Source organism: Crocuta crocuta, unplaced genomic scaffold, assembly GCF_008692635.1.
Source record: "Crocuta crocuta isolate KB4526 unplaced genomic scaffold, BGI_CrCroc_1.0 scaffold30, whole genome shotgun sequence".
Classification (NCBI taxonomy): Eukaryota; Metazoa; Chordata; class Mammalia; order Carnivora; family Hyaenidae; genus Crocuta; species Crocuta crocuta.
In genome coordinates this window covers 1,199,368-1,219,250 of record NW_027528345.1, presented here as the reverse complement: position 1 = coordinate 1,219,250, position 19,883 = coordinate 1,199,368, and the positions used below count along the sequence as shown (strand labels likewise).

The following is a 19,883-nucleotide window of genomic DNA, read 5'->3' as shown; positions in this document are numbered from 1 at the left end:
CAGAGACAGAAATATAACAGAAATCCAGTGCATGCTATAAATGAGAGAAAGTAAAAACTAAATATTCCCATTAACAAGACATCATGTTTATATATCCATTTTCCCCACTACCACTATACATTAGTATAATAATAATTTTATATTTTTTAAACTCTGTATGATCTAACAAAATAACTCCTCCTATGGCCTATGGCAGATATATTTCATAATTTTAAAATCTGGATGTGTTTAGATTTTAATTTTGGAGAATTCAATGACTGAACATTTTAGCACTATACATCTAGCTATACAAAAAGATTTGTATAGTTTAAATTCAAGTGCACATAAACAGCTGTCATCTGCCAAATCATAAAAAGAATCAAGCCATCACAACTCATACTTTAATGGATTACCATGACATTACTGAGATTATGTACTGGTCTTCATACAGCCCTTTCCATATCATACATACTGGGCCACCATTACATCACCAATGAGCCATTCACTGTGATTACAATCAACTATTATATATCCACACTGAACTATTTTCAATTTCACCATCAATAATTCTATAAAAGGATGATGATTTCAAATATTTTTAAAGAACATTCCAGTTTTTGGATTCATAATCTTCTACAGTGCAGACAATTAAATTTTGACCAAAGAGGAATTATCATACCTAACTGACATCTACTTTGGCTATATCAATAGCAATTCACAAAAATAAATTAATGTGTTTATGACACAGAAAACTCCATTATTTTTTATATCCATTAGAACAGAAAAAAAGAGAGTATCAAAGAATACAATCATATAAAATGCTAAGACTAGTGATTCAAATGTACCTTCTCATTCTGCTTTTCTTCATAGGCAACTTTCTGAAGACTAGGTGATGTTCTGGGAATGAAATTTTGTTTTGTAAGATTTCTGTTAGAAGATAATTCTGCTGCAAAGGATGATGGAGTGAAACTGCAATTTTCTGTTCTGTTGAACTGAGGTTCGAGCGTACTTTGTGAGTCCATGACTTGTGACAACTATAGGAAAAGAAGATACAACCATTTGATTTGCCAAAATATATAAACTAGAAAAGAGGAAAGTCAAATAGAAGTGGAAAAGGTCATGGACTGCAGAAAAAGTTCCAAGGAAAAGCAAGTCATCAGTAGTTAACAGGACTTATTAAGACAAGAGAGGTTAAGACATGATAGGTTATCAACTAAAATTATACTTAAGAGTTCCTTTCCATCTGCCTTTCTTACTACTGATCCCCTCCACCTCAAATTTCATGCCATCTCCAAATGACAGGAAATTTGAGTTTCACTGACCCACAATTCAGGTAAAAAATATTTCCAAAAGATCTTGGCATCATTGCCATTCTCCTATGTAGTTTTAATCTTGGCAATCCAAAGCAAAGAAAGGATAATAATGTAGCATTGGTTCTTAAAATTTCAAGCTTTAATCACAATCTATACATTTTCTAATTGACTAAAATTTTATTTGCTACAAAAAATAATTTGCAACACACTGAAAGAAAAATAATCTTGGGATCAGTGTAAACACTGAAAATAATTTGATATAAAATAATCCAGTCACTATACTAGAAGAGATGAGTTTCTCAGTTTATCACATTAACCCAAAGCAGGAATTAGCAAATGAGTTAACCTTTGCAGCTCATCAGTAACAAGCAGAATCAAATATTATATACACACAGGCCTAATCTACATTACTAGGACGCCAAAGGGTTCCTCATAAGCAATCAGTTAAAATATTCTTAAGGTATAATTTCCTTACATTAAAAACTTTAAAAATAATTTCAAAGACTATAAAAAAATTTTTTAAGGATAATTTTCCCTGATATTCAAAAAATTTATATCATTTGGTGGTATGTCACAATTGTTAAACTTAAAAATTTCTGTTTTAAATCTCACCTGAACTGGGGCAAGCTCTACTGGGGCAAGCTCTTTCTTGTTGCCTTGTCTTTGACAGTATATGCAAATGAAAAGATAATGTTAGAGTTAAAACAACTGGCAATAAAGTTGACTATCACTTTTTCTATAGATTTAAAATTCATACAGTTGTATACAAATACACAAAAACATATAGAACTCTAAATCATTCTCTAACTTTATAAAAATTGTATTATTAGTTGATAAACATTTTCAGATAAGGAAAGTCAAACTACACATATAAAATACTTAGTATAAACACAAGCTCATTTGATAAAGATCTTAATAGTTTAATAATACTGTTAACAGCCAAACCAAAAAAAAAAAACAAAAAAACAAGTAGAAGAATAAATCCTTTGTACATTTTCCAATGAATCAAAGAGTACTGATGATGACCTGTTTAAGTAACTAAATAATATACAACCTAGATAAAACCTACTTGTTTTCTAGATCATCAATGCAGAGCTTAGATGGTACACAGTGAGGTGACATTGGAAGTTCTAAATCATGCTTTCTTATGGGCATTTTTATATCTCTATGCATATTCACATGGATTGGTTTTCTCACAGTTTCTGTAATGAAAAAAATTATAACAAGAAATAAGAAGAAAATCTTTTAAAAACAATGTTTGATATACAATGTCATTAAATAAATGTATATTTTAGAAATCTACTAAGACCACCTATGTTCTATATATGCTACAAGTCATTACAGCACTAGAAACTTTCACAAGTAATTCACATCATCTCTTTTTCTTCATTATCTTACATAGTCCTCACAAAAAGGGCAATAATTCAGTTCTATTGTTTTCTTCTTCCAAAAATTCCTTGACCCCCAAACTATATCAGATGCTTTATAATACATGCCCATACCACTACATACATTGTCTATTATAGCACTTACAACAGTTTATTATACTTCATTAACTCTCTCTCAATAGACTTTTTTTAAAGTGCACTGCAGGGCTCGATCTCACAACTGTGGGATCATCACCTGACCCAAAATCAAGAGTCAGGCACTCTTAGGGCACTTGGGTGGCTCAGTTGGTTAAGCATGCTCAACTAACTGAGCCATTCAGGTGCCCCTAGATTTTTGAACTCTATAGAAACATAAGCCTTTTCTCTCCTTATACAAGATACTACTATTTGGTCTGCTCAGTACTTTTAACTACTTTCCTTTTCTGAAAAATGCTTTTTTTACACATCCAACAACTATATAGTTTTCATAGGGAACTTCCATATTCTTATAAAACCCTGTCTCCAGAAAAAAAATAACTGATTTAGGAGCATCCACCTGACCCAAGATGAATCAATAATAGGATCATATCCCTGTGTTTACAAATAATTGTCCCAGTGCTAGGACCTGGCAGCAGCAGGTCAAGGTAATATCCTTCCAGTAAAATTTAAAAACTCAGAACCAAGAATCAACTCTCAGTGTTTCCCTTGTGGCAAAACAGGAGAGATGAACAATATTAGTTTTTTAAGGTCAAGTTTTAAGCCTAAATTAAAAAGACAATCTGAGAGAATTAAGTTAGTATCTAAAATGAGAAAAAAAATCTTGATGATATTCAAGTCCCTGATTCTAGCAGGCTCTTAGGCCCAGCAGCACTATTGCCCTTCCCTTTAGTAAACTGTCTTAGTCCATTCAGCCTGCACTACCATAATACCATAGACTGGGTGGCTATAAACAACAGAAATTAATTTCTCAGTCTGGAAGCTGGGCAGTCCAAAATCAAAGTGTTCTCAGATTCAGGGTCTGGTGAGAGCCCGAATCCTGGTTCACAAACAGCTGTCTCCTCGCTATATCCTCACACAGTAGAAAGAGCAGAGAGCTCTCCGGAGAATCCTTATAAAAGCACTAATTCCATTCATGAGGGCTCCACCATCATGACCTAATCACCTTCTAAAGGCCCCACCTCCTAATACCATCACTAATAAATTTTTGTTTTTGTATGGAAGGGAAAATATCTTTTTCCTCTATTCTTCTAAATTCTCAGCCAGGGACTCTATAACAGAAGACAAATAAAACTCTTCACTTGTAAATAAATTTTAAATGGAAACCTTTATAAAGAAATGGAGACCCAAAGAAGTGGTGAGACCCGAGCATTTATATGCTAGGTTTGATGAAGAGTGGAAAGTAGTAGGAAAATGTGATTGAACAAAAAAGGGTGTGAACTAAGTGAAGCATAAAATACGTTCCTCAGAAACAGCAAGGCTTGTTTGTTCAGATTGCTCTCTGTGTCCCTCTGTCTTGGAGATAAAGATGTTCCTTTCCTCAAGGTACAGGGAGGATAGTTCTCACATAAGAATCCTTCCTGTGTCCATGCTTCTTGTCAAATTCCTTCTGCTTAGAATAGTCAGTATGCCAAGGTGCCTTATTTTGGGGCAGTGTGTCCTGACTCCATCGCTTTTTACTGTATTCCCAGCATCCAATACACTACTTATGGTAAGTACTCAATAAACGTGTTGAATGTATAAATGAAAAGAAAGTGAAGGAGAAAGGGAATATATGAAGGTAAATACATCGTTGAACAGCTTCATGAAAAAGAAACTGGTCCCCTATCTTACACCATACACAAATTTAACTCAAAATGGATTAAAAAGTTGAACATAAGACCTAAAACCATAAAACTCCTAGAAGAAAACCTAAGAGGTAAGTTCCTTTACATCAGTCTTGGTAGTGATTTTTTTGGATTTGACACCAAAGCAAAGGCAACAAAAGCAAAACAAACATGAGCAACTATAACAAACTAAAAAGCATGGAGCTAAAATGTATTCTGTTAAGTGAAATAAAGTCGATCAGAGAAAGACAAATACCATATGATTTCACTCATATGTGGAATATAAGAAATAAAACAGAAGAACATATGGGGGGGAGGAAGAAGAGAGAGGGAAACAAACTACAAGAGACTCTTAACAACAGAGAACAAACTGAGGGTTGATGGAGGGATGTGGGTGAACAATGGGTATTAAGAAGGGCTCTTGTTGTGATGAGCATTGGGTAGCATATGCAAGTGATGAATCACTGAATTCTACTCCAGGAACCAATATTGCACTGTATGTTAACTAAAATTTAAATTAAAACAAATAAACATCACCAAAAAAAATGAAGAAGCTTCTGCGAGGCAAAGAAAATCTTTCCCAAAATGAAAAAACAAACTATGGAATGGGAGAACATATTTGCAAATCATATATCTGATAAGGGTTCAGTATGCAAACTATATAATGAACTCATACAACTCTTAGCAAAAAATGAACAATCTAATTTTGTGAATGGGCAGTGAAACTGAATAGACATTTTTCCAGAGAAGACATACAAAAGGCCAACATCTACATGAAAAGGTTCTCAACATCAGGTAACTTCAGGAAGATGCATATCAAAACCACAATGAGATTATCACCTCACAAAATGATTAGGCAAGAGATTAACAAGTGCTGGCAAGGATGTGGAAAAAGGGAACTTTTGCACACTGTTGGTAGGAATGTAAATGGATGGAGCTACTATGGTGAACATAATATATGTTCCTCAAAAAATTAAAAGTAGAACTACCACAAGACTATACTTTCAGAGATCATTTCTATAGTTCGTTACTACAGAAGTTTCTCTGAACGTGTAGGGTAACCAAAAGTAGAACTACCATATGACTCAGCAATCCCACCTCTGAGTATATGTCTAAAGGAAATGAAAGGAGAATCAGATGATGATACCTGCACTCCCATGTTCAAAGAAACATTATTCACAATGGCCAAGATATGGAAACATGCTCAATGTGTGTCAATGGATGAATGGATAAAGATGTGGTATACACATATGACAAAATATTCTTCAGCCGTAAAAATGAAGGAAATCCAGCCATTTGTGACAACTGGATGGACCTTAAAGGCATTATGTTAACTGAAATAAGTTAAGAGAAAGACAAACAATGCATGGTATCACCTACATATGGAATCTTAAAAAAAAAAAAAAAGTCAAGTTCATAGAAACGGGGACTAGAAAGGTGATTGCTGGGGGCTGGGGACTGCGGAGTAGGGGAAATACAGGTTTGCAGAGGGTGTAAACTTCCAGCTATAAGATGAATAAGCTCTGAGGATCTAATATAAAAGGTGACTGTGGCTCATAACACTGTACTATATTAAGCGAAGAAAAAGAAGGTAAATACATCAAACAGATTTACAACAAAAACTTTTATTGCTAAAGTGCATAAATAACATGTTTGCTTCTAAAGTATAACTAAATTTCCTTATATAAACTGTCATCTGCAGGGTAAGAAACAAGAATGGCAAAGAAAGGAAAAGAAGAGATATTAACAGGATTTATGATCAATTTCTATCCTCCTTTATGAACAGTCTTATTTCGTAAGCTCTCATTTTAGCACTTATTTTGAAGATTAAATATTACACACAAATTCCCTTGAGAGAAAAATATGCCCTAAACTTTTTATTTACTTGAAGGCTCTAAATACAGGCAAAAATGAACTTTATTTTGAAGTATTAGACTACTTATAGTTAACACTCCAAGAATGCCTAAGACATTATTCAAGTTGTGATATAGGAAACTAATCATTAAGGCAAAAATCTTTTTCAGTGTCTCTTTTCAAACAAATCTCTAAATACTTTAAGATAGTAAAGACGTGTAGTTCCCGCTCTTTAGCTAAACTTTGGTAACTATCTGCCTAGGCAGACTAATGAAGCAACTAAAACAACTGCAATATAATAAGTTTGACCATATCTTATAAAATTAATTTTATAGAACACACAACTTAAAAATGAAAAGATTAAGCCACAAAAGATTTTAAGCAAAAATTAACAAAAGTACTAGTTTAAGAAGGCAACCAAGTTTTAAAATTAGTTTACTTTCCATATCTTTGAGTCCCAAAATTAGAAATTTATTAGAAAACTGAATGCTTTGATTACATTAGAGTCAAAACAAAATGCTAATGGAAAGACTTACCAGGTGTTTTCTTCTGGCAAGATATGTGATTTACCATATATAAGTTAAGGAGGTCTAAACTGACAGTGGAATTTTTGACAGGGGATAAAACCCCTAGTAATTTCATCTTTGATTTTAGCCTTTTCTTTTCAAAATATTCCTACAACAATTAAAAATAAAAGTTATTACAACATCCATATGGTTTTAGGCACAGTCATAAAAATAAAAAAGCAATAATGCTATTTAATAATTGACTTGACATTTTCATATTTTGATAACCCCTTTATATGTTTACATGTAAACTGAAATCAATCATGATGACTTACAATTTGCCCAAAGACTCTTAAATTTCACAGCCTCTTAAAATCTTTCTTTTTTAAACATAATGACTTTAAAACAGAACTTTATAAAGCCATTCCCTAGTATCAAAAGATTAAAAATTATCTGAAATACAGAAAAGTTGCCAATTTAATTCCCTTTGTTACCCTTCCATCACTTCTACTTTGCCATTAGCAAGAGTTGTCCTGTGGGGTGGACTGAGAGGTAAACAGGAGTTAAGAGTAAAGGGGGTAGCAGGAAAGGGAAAGGATCCAGAAAGGGAGCAAAATTTGTTTTAATAGAGGAAAATTAAGTATGTTTTTTTAAATTTTTTCTTAATGTTTTATTTATTTCTGAGACACAGACAGACAGACAGCGTGAGCAGGTAAGAGTCAGAGAGAGAGGGAGATACAGAATCTGAAACAGGCTCCAGGCTCTGAGCCACCTGTCAGCACAGAGCCCGATGCAGGGCTCGAACCCACGAACCATGAGATCATGACCTAAGCCAAAGTCAGACACTCAACCGACTGAGCCACCAAGGTGTCCCAGGTATGTCTGAATATCAATGTAAAGCCTCCAGCTGACAGTGACTGGTTGAGGATACAAGGAGAAAAATTAATTGATGTCATGAAGTCCCTGAGAAAGATTCCAGATGGCAGATTCTTTTGACTAGAGGAAACTATAATACTTCCATAGTCACAGAAGGGAAAGGGAAGATTAGTGAAGATACAAGATAGTTTACAGAACTGGTAGTAGAAATCTGAGATAATTCTCATCTGATACCTTCTATTTCCTCCGAAATATAAGACAAAGTCATCTAATGAGTATGAAGGGATTTAAAAATAAGGTTGGGGAAAAGTGCTTTAGGGAAGCATGACTTTTAAAGGGAAGATATTACATTATCAAAGAACAGAAAAGAAGCATAACTAGAGATCAACACTTTGGGGGAGAGCCATAGGTCTTCCCCTTTCTTATAAATATTCACAAGAATGATCCAGAGTTAGAATATTAAAAAAAAAAAAAAAAAACTGAGGAGAGACTGTATATTCATGGTTTATTTACTGAGTGCCTACATTACTGCTTGTCACAATTTTAGGCACAGGTGATATAAAACAAACAAAAGTAATAAAATCCCTCTCCTGATGAATATATGCTAATGAAGGTGAGGGACAACAGAATGAATAAACTTGAAAGAAAATACCAGATTATGAAAGAAAAGAGGGATGACAAAAAAGGGTCCTGGGGAGAAAGTAGTGAGTGGGGAACTACTGCTGTGATCAGAGAAAGCCTTTGTTAAGAGGAGATACTTTGGCTGAAACACAAATGTTGATAAGCCAGGCATACAAATATCTTGAGGAGGAGTATTCCAGGTAAAGAGAAGAATGGCAGAAAGAAGGCCAGTCTAGCTAAACTACAATGAATACCAAGATTAGTAGTAAGAAAATCAGAGAGGTAGGCAAGGTATAGATCCTTTAGATCCTTTGAGGCTATGGTTAAATCAGTATTGTTCTAAAAGCAGTGGCATGCCTTTTGTCCGGAGGCTGGCGGCACGGAGCTGATGGTCCTCAGGCAGAGCGATCATGTAGCACAAACAGATTTACTATTCGGACAAATACAACAAGGAGGAGTTCGAGTACCACACATCACGGTCCCCAAGGGCATAGCCAAGAGGGTCTCTAAAACCCATTTGATATCTGAACCTGAATGGAGGAATCTTGGCGTTCAGCAGAGTCAGGGATGGATCTATTACATGATGCCCGAACCAGAACCTCACATCTTGTTGTTCCAGCAGCCGCTGCCCAAGAAGCCAAAGAAATGAAGCTGGCAGCCAACTTTCAGCCTCAGGCTTTCCACAGCTGTCCTCACTTGCTAACATCTTTCTGATAACATTATTATGTTGCCTTCTTGTTTCTCACTTTGATACTGAAAGGATATTCAGACTCTTTGAATATGCTGGAGACTACTCCACTTGAGCAGAGCCAACAGCACCAGTCAGATGAGTGCTAGTTGAGCTGCAGCCTTGGGTGAGTGTGACCCCAGAAGCCACACGGAGCTCTACACGCAGAACACATCTGGTAGATGGAGGAAGCATCTAATCTAAGAATAAGGCCATGGCTGCTACAGGGATTGTGTAAACTTGCTCTGTTGTTTTTTCCTGCCAGGTATTATATGTATGGTGGCTTATGTGTCACTGTATTGAAAACTTTCCATTTTATTCAAGAAATCTATTCCATGTTTATAAGGCTTGATTAAAGAGGAAGCTTTTATAATCTAAAAAAGAAATAATAAAATAAAAGCAGTGAAAAACAACTGAGGCTTTTAATCAGGGGAATGACAGATTCTGATTTGTGCTTTTAAAAGATCATACTAACTGCTACATGAAGAACAGACTACAAAGGAATAAAAGATAAAACAGAAAAAACATAAATTCAATTACATTAAAATTAAGAACTTTCCTTCAAAGACAGCATTAAGAAAGTAAAAATAAAAGCTACAGAGTACACATATAACCAATAAAAAATTCTAAATATATAAAGACAATAAGGAAAACACAACACAAATAAAAAAATGGAAAAACAAAAAACTTCGAAAAGTACTTCACAAAAGAGGAAACATGGATGAAAAGACAACCTCATTAGTAGTCAAGAAAATACGAATTAAATTTACAGTGAGACCATCTTACTAAGTTAATAACTATCCTGTTTTTATTATAATCAGTTCCTTGCAGTTCTTTAAATTTAGGAGCTTTGAATGTGTGTATGTGTGTGTGTGTGTGTGTGTGTGTGTGTATTTTGTTTTGGAACTTTTTGCAAACAGAATTTTACTGCTTACATTCTGTGACTTGCTTCATTTGTTTAATATTATGTTTTGGGGATTAATCTACATTAATTATACGTGGTTGATACATTTTCACTGCTATACCATTATTTGGGTATCCCACAATTTGTTTACTCATTCTATGGCTCATGGACATTTGGATGGTCTCCTTCCCACCCCATGCCTCTGCCCTTCTCTTCTTTTGCCTTCTCCTCTTTCTTTTTGCTACTTAACAATGATCCAAACAAGTCTGTACAGGTCTCAAAGTACACATGTGAAGAGTTTCTCTTGAATATATACTGCTCAGTTGTAAGATATATACATGTTCAACTTCATAAAATAAAATCAATGTAAGGAAAAAAACTAATAAAAAAGATAGGAAACAGGTTATAAGGCCATCCTTATACTCTAGGCAATAAATTATTTGAATTGGGGTACTCCTAGCACAGGCAGTGAGATGTGATCAGACCTGGGATATTTGCTGGAACCAGAATCAACAATGATCTTTAGGCATCTGCCTGAGCAAAACGGTTGGCTATTCAAGCTATCTACAAGAACAGAGAAAACTAGACAGTCTTCCAGTTACATAGGTGAATTTGTTAACCTTTGAAAAATATTTCAGGAGATCGCTGTTCTCATAGGGCTAATATAAATAAATATATATTTTCTTTACCTTTTGCTTTCTCTTTTCCTGCTTGATCAGAACCCTGGTACTGAAAAAGGAAGTAAAACAAAAAACATAATGGTTAAAAAATAGTTTCTTAAATGATTGCGATTTTAGTTGAAGACTTAAAATTAAATATTTTCTGAAAACTATGAAAATGTTATTTATAGCATATACTGTTTCACAAAATTTTCTTAGAAAATCCAAGAAATCATAAAAAAGACTAACTTCTAACAAAAAGCATTTTAAAAATCTGAATTATAAAATCAATATAAGCAAAGAGAAAGCAATGCCTTGGAAAAGATGTATCCCTGAAACATTCAAATCTGATAGCAATATTCTTGGTCAAAATTGCTATTTTCTTGCCTTTCCTTGTATTTCAATATTCTACTAAAATCAAGAGGTATTAAAGAAAAGATCAAAATCTATATATGACCTAAGGAAGTGTTAAGTTTATTGTTAGAGCAACTTGAGTTATAATGTATCAGCTAATTGTTTCTGAAATCAACTTCTTTAAAAAAAAAAATAGCTAGTAATTATAGATGCACCTTATACCTATGATCTTTTTGTTAAACACTGCACTAAATCCCAGTGACAGTACAGTATTTAACTGTTACTAAAATATTTGTTCTTTTAGTAATACTGTAATGCTATAAAACATTCATGACAAAACAGGCAGATCTGCACAATACAGCTTTTGGATATACATGAAACTAGGGTCTCAAACTCAAGACTTGTGCAAGAATTATAAGTAAAATAATCAAAGATATCCTAGCTATATGAAATTATAATAACATGAAAATAATACCTGCTAATAACAAATACCATATATCTTGTACCACTCTAAATACTGTGGATACTTTACATGTATAAACTCATCTTATCTTCACAGCAATTCCATAAAGTAATATCTATTTTTATCCCCACTTTACTGATAGAGAAACTAAGACAAAGAGGTTAAGTAACTTGTCCAACGTCACACTGCTAATAAGTGGTAGAACCAGGATTCAAACACAAGAATTCTGATTTTGAAGTGTTTTTTTTATTAATCTTTATTTATTTTCAGAGAGAGAGAGACAGAACACGAGTAAGGGAGGGGCAGAAAGGGAGACACAGAATCTGAAGCAGGCTCCAGGCTCTGAGCTGTCAACACAGAGCCTGACACAGGGCTCAAACTCACAGACCACAAGATCATGGCCTGAGCCGAAGCTGGACACTTAACCAACTGAGCCACCTAGGTGCCCCCTGATTTTGAAGTTTTTAATCAGTTCACTACACTACTTTCCAAGTACGTCAACTGTGAATACATACTCAAAGCTGTTCATTTTTCCAAAGAACATTTTTCCAAATTTTAATAAACTACATGAATGACAGTTACTGAATACCCTCATACTTTGCCACTTATTGAACTTGTTCTTTCGCATATTTTTCAATAGCTATGTGTTAACTGACCATTTTAAACTCATTGATCAAAGAATCTATTCTATTCTGTTCTATGCAGCATAAGTGCACTGCTGGCATTCAAATTTTAGAGAAAAAAAAGGAAAATAAATTACATTTCATTGGCATCTCAAATGTTAAGTTTGGAGAGGACCATAGAGATTAGTTTATTCTCCATCATTCTAAAATTTACAAAAATTTGCGCAGAGCAAAAGAGACTTTTCAAAGTCCAGAAATATAAAAAGTATGACAGAGCCAGGAATAATATTAAGCATTTCAGATTATAAACAGATAATAAAAAGAAATATCAATTCTATCAGCAGTTCTCACATTATGAAAATCAGCAGAATTAGGAATAAGTTCAAAATCTAAATACAGTCTTTATATATGTATAGATCGAGTGCTTTTATTCCAGGCTGATTTTCTGTTATCCAGGACACTTATGGCTCTCACTGAATCCTTTGTACTACATAATCTCCATCACTATGTGCCTAAGAAAAGTCCATTAGGAACTCAAGACCAGCTCCTAGATCAGCCTACTAATCACTAGACCATAGTGAAAGTGAAAAAGGATCCTGATGTAGAAGTCAAAGGTAATTTCTTAAATAGGACATTTTAGATTGTTATGAAGGAAACCTATGCTACTAAACAGTATCTAAATGTTTTACTGAATATAATCACTCTCAATTAGCTGCACTAAAGAAAAACATTGCATCAATTAGGATTCTTAGTTACAAGAAACTGAAAGCCCCTTTGGTTAATTTAAACAAAATAAATGTATTAAAAGGAAACTGGGTAGCCAACAGACCTAGCAAGAAGGCTGAGAAAGCAGATTTGGCAACCAGTAGGAGCAAGAAATCGAGGCTGCTGTGAGGTCACAGTCAAAATCATGCCATAATTAGTTTCATAAGGACACCACTGCTGACACTGGTCAACACTGGACACCACTGACTATACTGTTACCAAAAACCCAAGTTTGGCTGCCTGTCACTTGAAAAGCCAATACTCAAGAGTTTTGATTGGAAAGGAATTTGAGCTTTATTCAGGAGTCTGGCCACCGGGGAAGAAGGTAGACTCCTGCACAAAAAGCAACTCCAAGATTTCTGCCTGACGTAAAGATTTTTAAAGGACTTCGGGGGGGGCACCTGGGTGGCTCAGTCGGTTAAGTGTCCCACTTTGGCTCAGGTCACGATCTCACAGTTCATGGGTTCAAGCCCCGCATCAGGCTCTGTGCTGACAGCTAACTCAGAGCCTGGATTCTGCTTCGGATTCTGTGTCTCCCTCTCTCTCTGACCCTCTCCTGCACGCACGCGTGCTCTCTCTCTCTCTCTCAGAAATAAATAAAACATTAAAAATTTTTTTTTAAATAAAGGACTTCAGGGCAGTTAATGAGTAAAAGAAGAAATCTGCAAATATCTGGTCAATTAATCTTTGACAAAGCAGGAAAGAATATGCAATGGAAAAAAGTCTCTTCAGCAAATAGTGTTGGAAAACTGGACAGCAACATATAAAAGAACAAAACTAGAGGTGCCTGGCTGGCTCAATCAGTACACCATGTNCTGTACACAAAAATAAATTCAAAATGGATTAAAGACCTAAATGTGAGAAAGGAAACCATCAAAATCCTAGAGTAGAACAAAGGCAGCAACCTCTTTGACATCAGCTATAGCAACTTTTTACTAGATATGTCCCCTGAGGCAAGAGAAACAAAAGCAAAAATAAACTATTGGGACTTCATCAAAATAAACAGCTTCTTCACAGCATAGGAAACAAACAACAAAACTAAAAGGCAACCTACAGAATGGGAAAAATATTTGCAAATGACATATCTGATAAAACATTAGTATCCAAAGCCTATAAAGAACCTATCAAATTCAACACCCAAAAAACAAACAATCCAGTTAAAAAATGGACAGAAGACATGAACAGACATTTTTCTAAGGAAGACATGCAGATGTCCAACAGACACATGAAAAGATGGTCAACATCACTCATCATCAGGGAAATGCAAATCAATATACAAGGAGATATCATCTCACACCTGTGAAATGGCTAAAATTAAGAACATAAAAAACAACAGGTATTGGTGAGGATGTGGAAAAAGGGGACCCTCCCCTACACTGTTGGTGGAAATGCAAACTGGTACTGTGGAATATGATATGAAGGTTCCTCAAAAAGTTAAAAATAGAACTACCCTACAACCCAACATTTGCACTACTAGGTATTTACCCAAAGACTACAAAAATACTAATTTGAAGGGATACATGTACCCCAATGTTTATAGCAGCATTATCAACAATAGCCAAATTATGTAAACAGTCCAAGTGTCCACCAATTGATGAATGGATAAAGAAGAGATTGTATACACACACACACACACACACACACACACACACACACACAATGGAGTATTACTCAGCCATAAAAAAAGAGAATAAAATCTTGCTATTTGCAATATGTGGATGGAGCTAGAGAGTATTACACTAAGCAAATAGAGAAAGACAAATAACCAATGATTTCACTCATACATGGAATTTAAGGAACAAATGATCAAAGAGAGAAAAAAAGAAAGAGGAAAACTGAGAAACAGACTCTTAATTATAGAAAACAAACTGATGGCCAGTGTGGAGGTGGGTGGGGGGATGGGTTAAATAGGTGATGGGGATTCCAGAAAGAACTTGTGAGGAGCACCAGGTATTTTACAGAACTGTGGACTACTATATTGTACACCTGAAAATAATAGTATGCTTTATATTAAGCGACTGGAATTTAAATAAAAACTTTAAAAAATTAAATTTAAAAATTTTCATTTTTTTAAAAAATCAGTAAAAGAGGACACAGTGGTACCACTTCTTGAATGCTTGCAGATTCAATGGTGCTAGCTACAAATATTATTGTGGTGGTTGGAGGTTGTGCAAGAGGGTTTGGTTCTGAGTCTTTCTAGGAAACCATGAATGATCTATAATAGGCAAAGAAGGGTTTAGTTAATCATGCAGGCTACTAGGTTGGCCAGGAGGCCAAAGTGGCTTCATCCCCTCCACTCATGAACAGTAAATAGAACCTCCTTCTGGCATCACTGACATTACTGCCTCTGAAAATTCAATCCTGCTGCAGCGCCTACAGCTGCCTGCAACTACAGTAGATGCTCTGTGTTCCTTTAGGTCAGTAACTGCTAATTCAAAGTACAGGACAAGTGCATCAGAGTCTGAGCTCAGATCATATGCCCATTCCCTAGCTGCAAAACAGACTGAAACAAGTATCTGGGTTTGTTTTGCTCTGTTTTGGTTTCCTCTATAGAGGAAGGTGGCCTATGCCTAGCACCAAAATTCATAAGGTGGGAAAATATTCCACATGCAGACAAGTGGCTCAGATGCTGGGCTGTCAAAGACTGCAAACATCTACTTAAAAATGTTATACAATAGGGGCACCTGGGTGGCTTAGTCGGTTAAGCGTCCGACTTTCGCTTAGGTCATGATCTCACGGTTCGTGGGTTCGAGCCCCACGTCGGGCTCTGTGCTGACTGCCAGCTCGGAGCCTGGAGGCTATTTCAGAGTCTGTATCTCCCTCTCTCTCTGACCCTCCCCTGCTCACGCTGTCTCTCTCTCTCTCACCTAGAAATAAATAAAAATATTTTTTAAAAAATGTTATACAATAAATAAAATTAAAAAGTTGATAAATCAAAAGTAATTTTTTATTTGGCAGATGTCTGTGTGTATGTGTGCGTGTGTGTGTACGTATTCCTAATAGTTGCATCTAATGTTCTAATGGTTTTACTTAGGTGAATATAAACATAAGACAACAATGCTATTTTGCTTTTTTGTTGTTGTTGTTGTTCCTCAAGGGTTGAGCAAAATGGCAATAAAGAAGGCTCCTGAGCTCCCCTCTTCCCACAGAAACAACAAATGTAGCACATTCTCTCTGAAAGAGATCCAGAAACTAGCTGAGTGACTCCTACACACTAGATAAATGAGAAAATACCCACACTGAACAGTAGGAAAGGCGGAGACATACTTGTACCATAAACACCCCTCCCCTCGGTCCTTCCCCCAACCACAGCACAGTGCCATATACTCAGGAGGAAACCTCCACTCCTAGTTTTGACCTGAGGAGCAAATGGTTTGTACTCTGTATCCAGCATTCCAACTTTCAGGACTCTCAATGGAGAGTCAGGCTCCTAAAAATGTAGTTCTGAAAGCCAACAGGGCCTATGTCCAAGAGACCCACAATATGACAGCAAACAAAATAAGCAATTCTTAATGGGTACGCAGCACTCACCACAGCGAGCCCTCAAGGTTCAGCATGGAGTGAGCAGGTAAATTATCTACCTCCCAGCCTTTCCCTAAGAAAGGTCTATCTGCATACTTTAAAAGAGGCGCAACATCCTCTTCTGCTGTTTTCCAAACCACTCCAGCTTACCAGTATCCTCCTAGAAGAGGATGTTGCGCCCCAGCTAGTATAGCTGTCACCCAAAGAACATGTCACTGGATGCCCTGGCACTGACAGCCAAAGGGGCTGCCACTCAAGAAACCAATAGGACTTTAGTAAACAAAGAAACAATTCTTTTGTTGTTGTTGTTGTTTAATGTTTATTTCTGAGAGACAGACAGAGACAGAACTGAGCAGGGGAGGGGGAGAGAGAGAGGGAGACAGAATCAGAAGCAGACTCCAGGCTGTCAGCATAGAGCCTGATGTGGAGCTTGAACCCCCAAACCTTGAGACCATGACCTGAGTCAGAGGCCCAACTTACTGAGCCACTTAGGCACCCCGGGAAGAAACAATTCTTAAGAGCCTATCACCTCAGTGCTAAGCAAGGAATAACCAGGCAAAATCTCTTAAATCCATTATTTCTCTGAAAAAGTTTATCTGCTTACCTTAAAAGATGCTGCCTGGGGGCAAGGATCCTAATCTAGCAGGCATCAACAAACTGTGGCGGTGATCTTCAGAGACCTTGGAAGACTGCAAACCTCTATCATGCCTTCTCCCTCCAACCCACTCCAATAAAACCAAATCTCCAGTATCTCTCAGGAAATAGCTTGTACAGCATATTTAGCACCACAACTTTTGTGACAGCCACCTCAAGGATAGGTCTCCAGATTGCCTGGTTCTAATAGCCAATGGGGCTTGCATTCACCAGTCCTACAGAAATGTAGCAAACAATGAAAGAGTTCTTTGGGCACAGAACAGAACCCAGAGGCTATACAAGGAGCCCAGCACAGAGTGAGAAAGAAAAAAAAGCTCATCTCTCAGCTTTTTCCTGGAAGAAGCTTAAATACATGCATACCCCAAGGCAGTTAGCAACCAGGTCCTAACTGCCACCTTACCTACTAGGACAATGATGGGTCACTGCCACCTTACCTACTAGGACAATGATGGGTCTTGGAACACCACCTACTACTAAGAAACAGAACAAAGGAGGCTTGAACAATAATAAATCTGAGAGACAACTAGGAGGTAGGGCCTGGCTGATCAAGGAGATTCAATTCCTTCATAAGACCATTCTGTCAAAACTGGGTGAAAGAGGAAGATTTAGGGAGGATCAAGGAGTAGGAAGACCCTGAGCCTACCTCTTCAAACAGACACAGCAAGGAAACAATTGTATATAACACAACTCACTATGAAAATGACTTGAAGACTGGCAGAACAGATCTTCCACAGCTAATGCCACACTGAGAAGGGTAGCAAGGACAGAGTTAGAGTCAGAAAAAAAAAAACCCTTTGGTAAGACAACCTACAAACAGGAAGGATATCACAGGGATGGAGGTCCTGGTGAGGAGTGAGGCAATCAATCCCCTTATCAGGCGCTCCCAGCCCTGGGATCCTGCACCAGAAGACAAACCCTCACAATGTCAGGATTTCAGAGTCCGTGGGGCTGTACTCCAGGAGAGCCTGAGAGAGTCGGAAGGATACAGGAAACTGATACTCCACTCTTAAAGAGCCAGCAAGCTATATCACCCAGTCCAAGACCCAGCATAAAAATAGCATGTTGAAAAGTACAGGGGTTATAAATAAAAGGAGATTTATTGACTAATTTTAGCGAATGTACCAAAAGGGCAGGGATCTGTAAAAGCTTTCTCTGGGATCTGTAAAAGCTTTCTCTGGGAATGGAAATGCTGATACAATTTTACTTGCCCTCCTTCAACCTAGCTGGCTAGATACTTGCAAGAGCCAGTTCCAACACTCTCTACGTGCTCTCTATGTACTTTGTATGTCCTTCGCTAGCACTGCCAGTCTCACCCTGGCATTCCCTTGCAATTATGCACTACCTAACTCACCTGCCTCAACAGGCACACCTCCAAAGCAGTTCCCACCTCATCACATGCAACCAGAAAGCCCCAGTGGAGACCAGCACTACTATAAAGCAGTTCCTGCCCCAGAGAAGGGGAAGTCAGGCCAAGTCACTAGCAAGGGCCGTTGCAGGTGGGGCTCTCAGCCAGCCATTCCATGGCCCAGTCCTGACCAGCAGTGCACCTTCAGCAGTCAGGCCCAATCACTGCAGACAGTAGGCCTAAGGGCCAGTCCAAACTACCAGGGAACTCACAGAAGTCACAGACCAGGGGAACCTGGGTGGCTCAGTCAGTTAAGTGGTTCAGTCCGTTAAGTCAGTCCGACTTAGGCTCAGGTCACGATTGCACGGTCCATGAGTTCAAGCCCAGCGTTGGGCTCTGTGTTGACAGCTCAGAGCCTAGAGCTGCTTCGGATTCTGTGTCTCCCTCTCTCTCTACCCGTCCCCTGCTCACACTCTGTCTCTTTTTTTAAAAAATAATAAACAAAAAAAATTAAGTCATAGCCCAATCACAACAGGAAGGTACATGCAGCCCATAGAGGGGACACCCCTAGAGTGCCTGGTTCTTGTAACCAGGGCCAATTGCACTACTGGGTGCCACAGGATGCCTTCTACAGAAGACTGCTGCTTTCAAAACCAGGAGTTGACCTCTCTAACATATAGAAACAAACACAGAGAATCAGAAAAAAATAAAGAGACAAAGAAATATGTTCAAAACAAAAGAACAAAACCACAGAAAACTAAAAAAGAAAAACAGAGATAAGTCATCTACCTGATAAAGAGTTCAAATAGTCATAAAGATGCTCACTGAAGTTGAGAGAAGAGTGGATGAACTCAGAACTTCAACAAAGAGATAGAAAATATAAAAAGGAATCAACAGAACTAAAAAATAAAGGAAAAATACATCAGAGGGAATAACAGCAGATTAAGATAATGCTGAAAAATAGATAACAATCTGGAAGATAGGATAGTGTAGAGCACCCAAGAACAACAACAAGAACAAAGAAACAAAAAGGAAAAAAAGAAAAAAAATTAATGAGGATAGCTTAAGGAATCTCTGGAATAAATTCAAGCATAATAGCACTGATATAAATTATAAGGGTCCGAGAGAAGAAGAGAGATAGAATGGGGCAGAAAACTTATTTGAAGACCTAATAGCTAAAAACTTCCCTAACTTGGGGAAAGAGATAGACATCCAGGTCCAGGAGGCAAAGAAAGCCCAAATAAGATGAACCCAAAGAGGTCCACATAAATATATACAATAATTAAAATGTCAAAAGTTACAGATAAGAATCTTAAATGAAGCAAGAAAAAAGTACATAGTTTCATACAAGAGAAACCACATAAGACTATTAGCTGATTTTTCAGGATAAGCTTTGCACACCAGAAGTAAGTACATGATATATTCAAAACATTAAAAGGAGAAAACTTACAACTAAGAATACTTTACCCTGTAAGGTTATCTTTCAGAATTAAAAGAGAGAGTTTCCCAGATTAAAAAAAAAAAAAAA

General features: G+C 36.8%; 1 protein-coding gene and 2 pseudogenes across 2 annotated transcripts in view; 2 read left to right on the top strand and 1 right to left on the bottom strand.

The window, feature by feature from the left end:
* Positions 1-19,883, bottom strand: part of REDIC1 (regulator of DNA class I crossover intermediates 1) — a 99,505-nt gene that overhangs the window by 53,603 nt on the left and 26,019 nt on the right. For both annotated transcript variants that reach the window (XM_077753546.1, XM_077753544.1), the window contains exons 2-6: positions 10,660-10,699; positions 6,873-7,011; positions 2,362-2,494; positions 1,905-1,953; positions 825-1,013 (exon numbers count right to left, since the gene is read on the bottom strand). In XM_077753546.1, coding sequence (XP_077609672.1) covers positions 825-1,013; positions 1,905-1,953; positions 2,362-2,494; positions 6,873-7,011; positions 10,660-10,699 — 550 coding nt within the window. The remainder of the gene's footprint in view (positions 1-824; positions 1,014-1,904; positions 1,954-2,361; positions 2,495-6,872; positions 7,012-10,659; positions 10,700-19,883) is intronic.
* Positions 5,475-5,586, top strand: LOC144222992 (small nucleolar RNA U3; annotated as a pseudogene).
* Positions 8,750-8,988, top strand: LOC144222840 (cyclin-dependent kinases regulatory subunit 1 pseudogene; annotated as a pseudogene).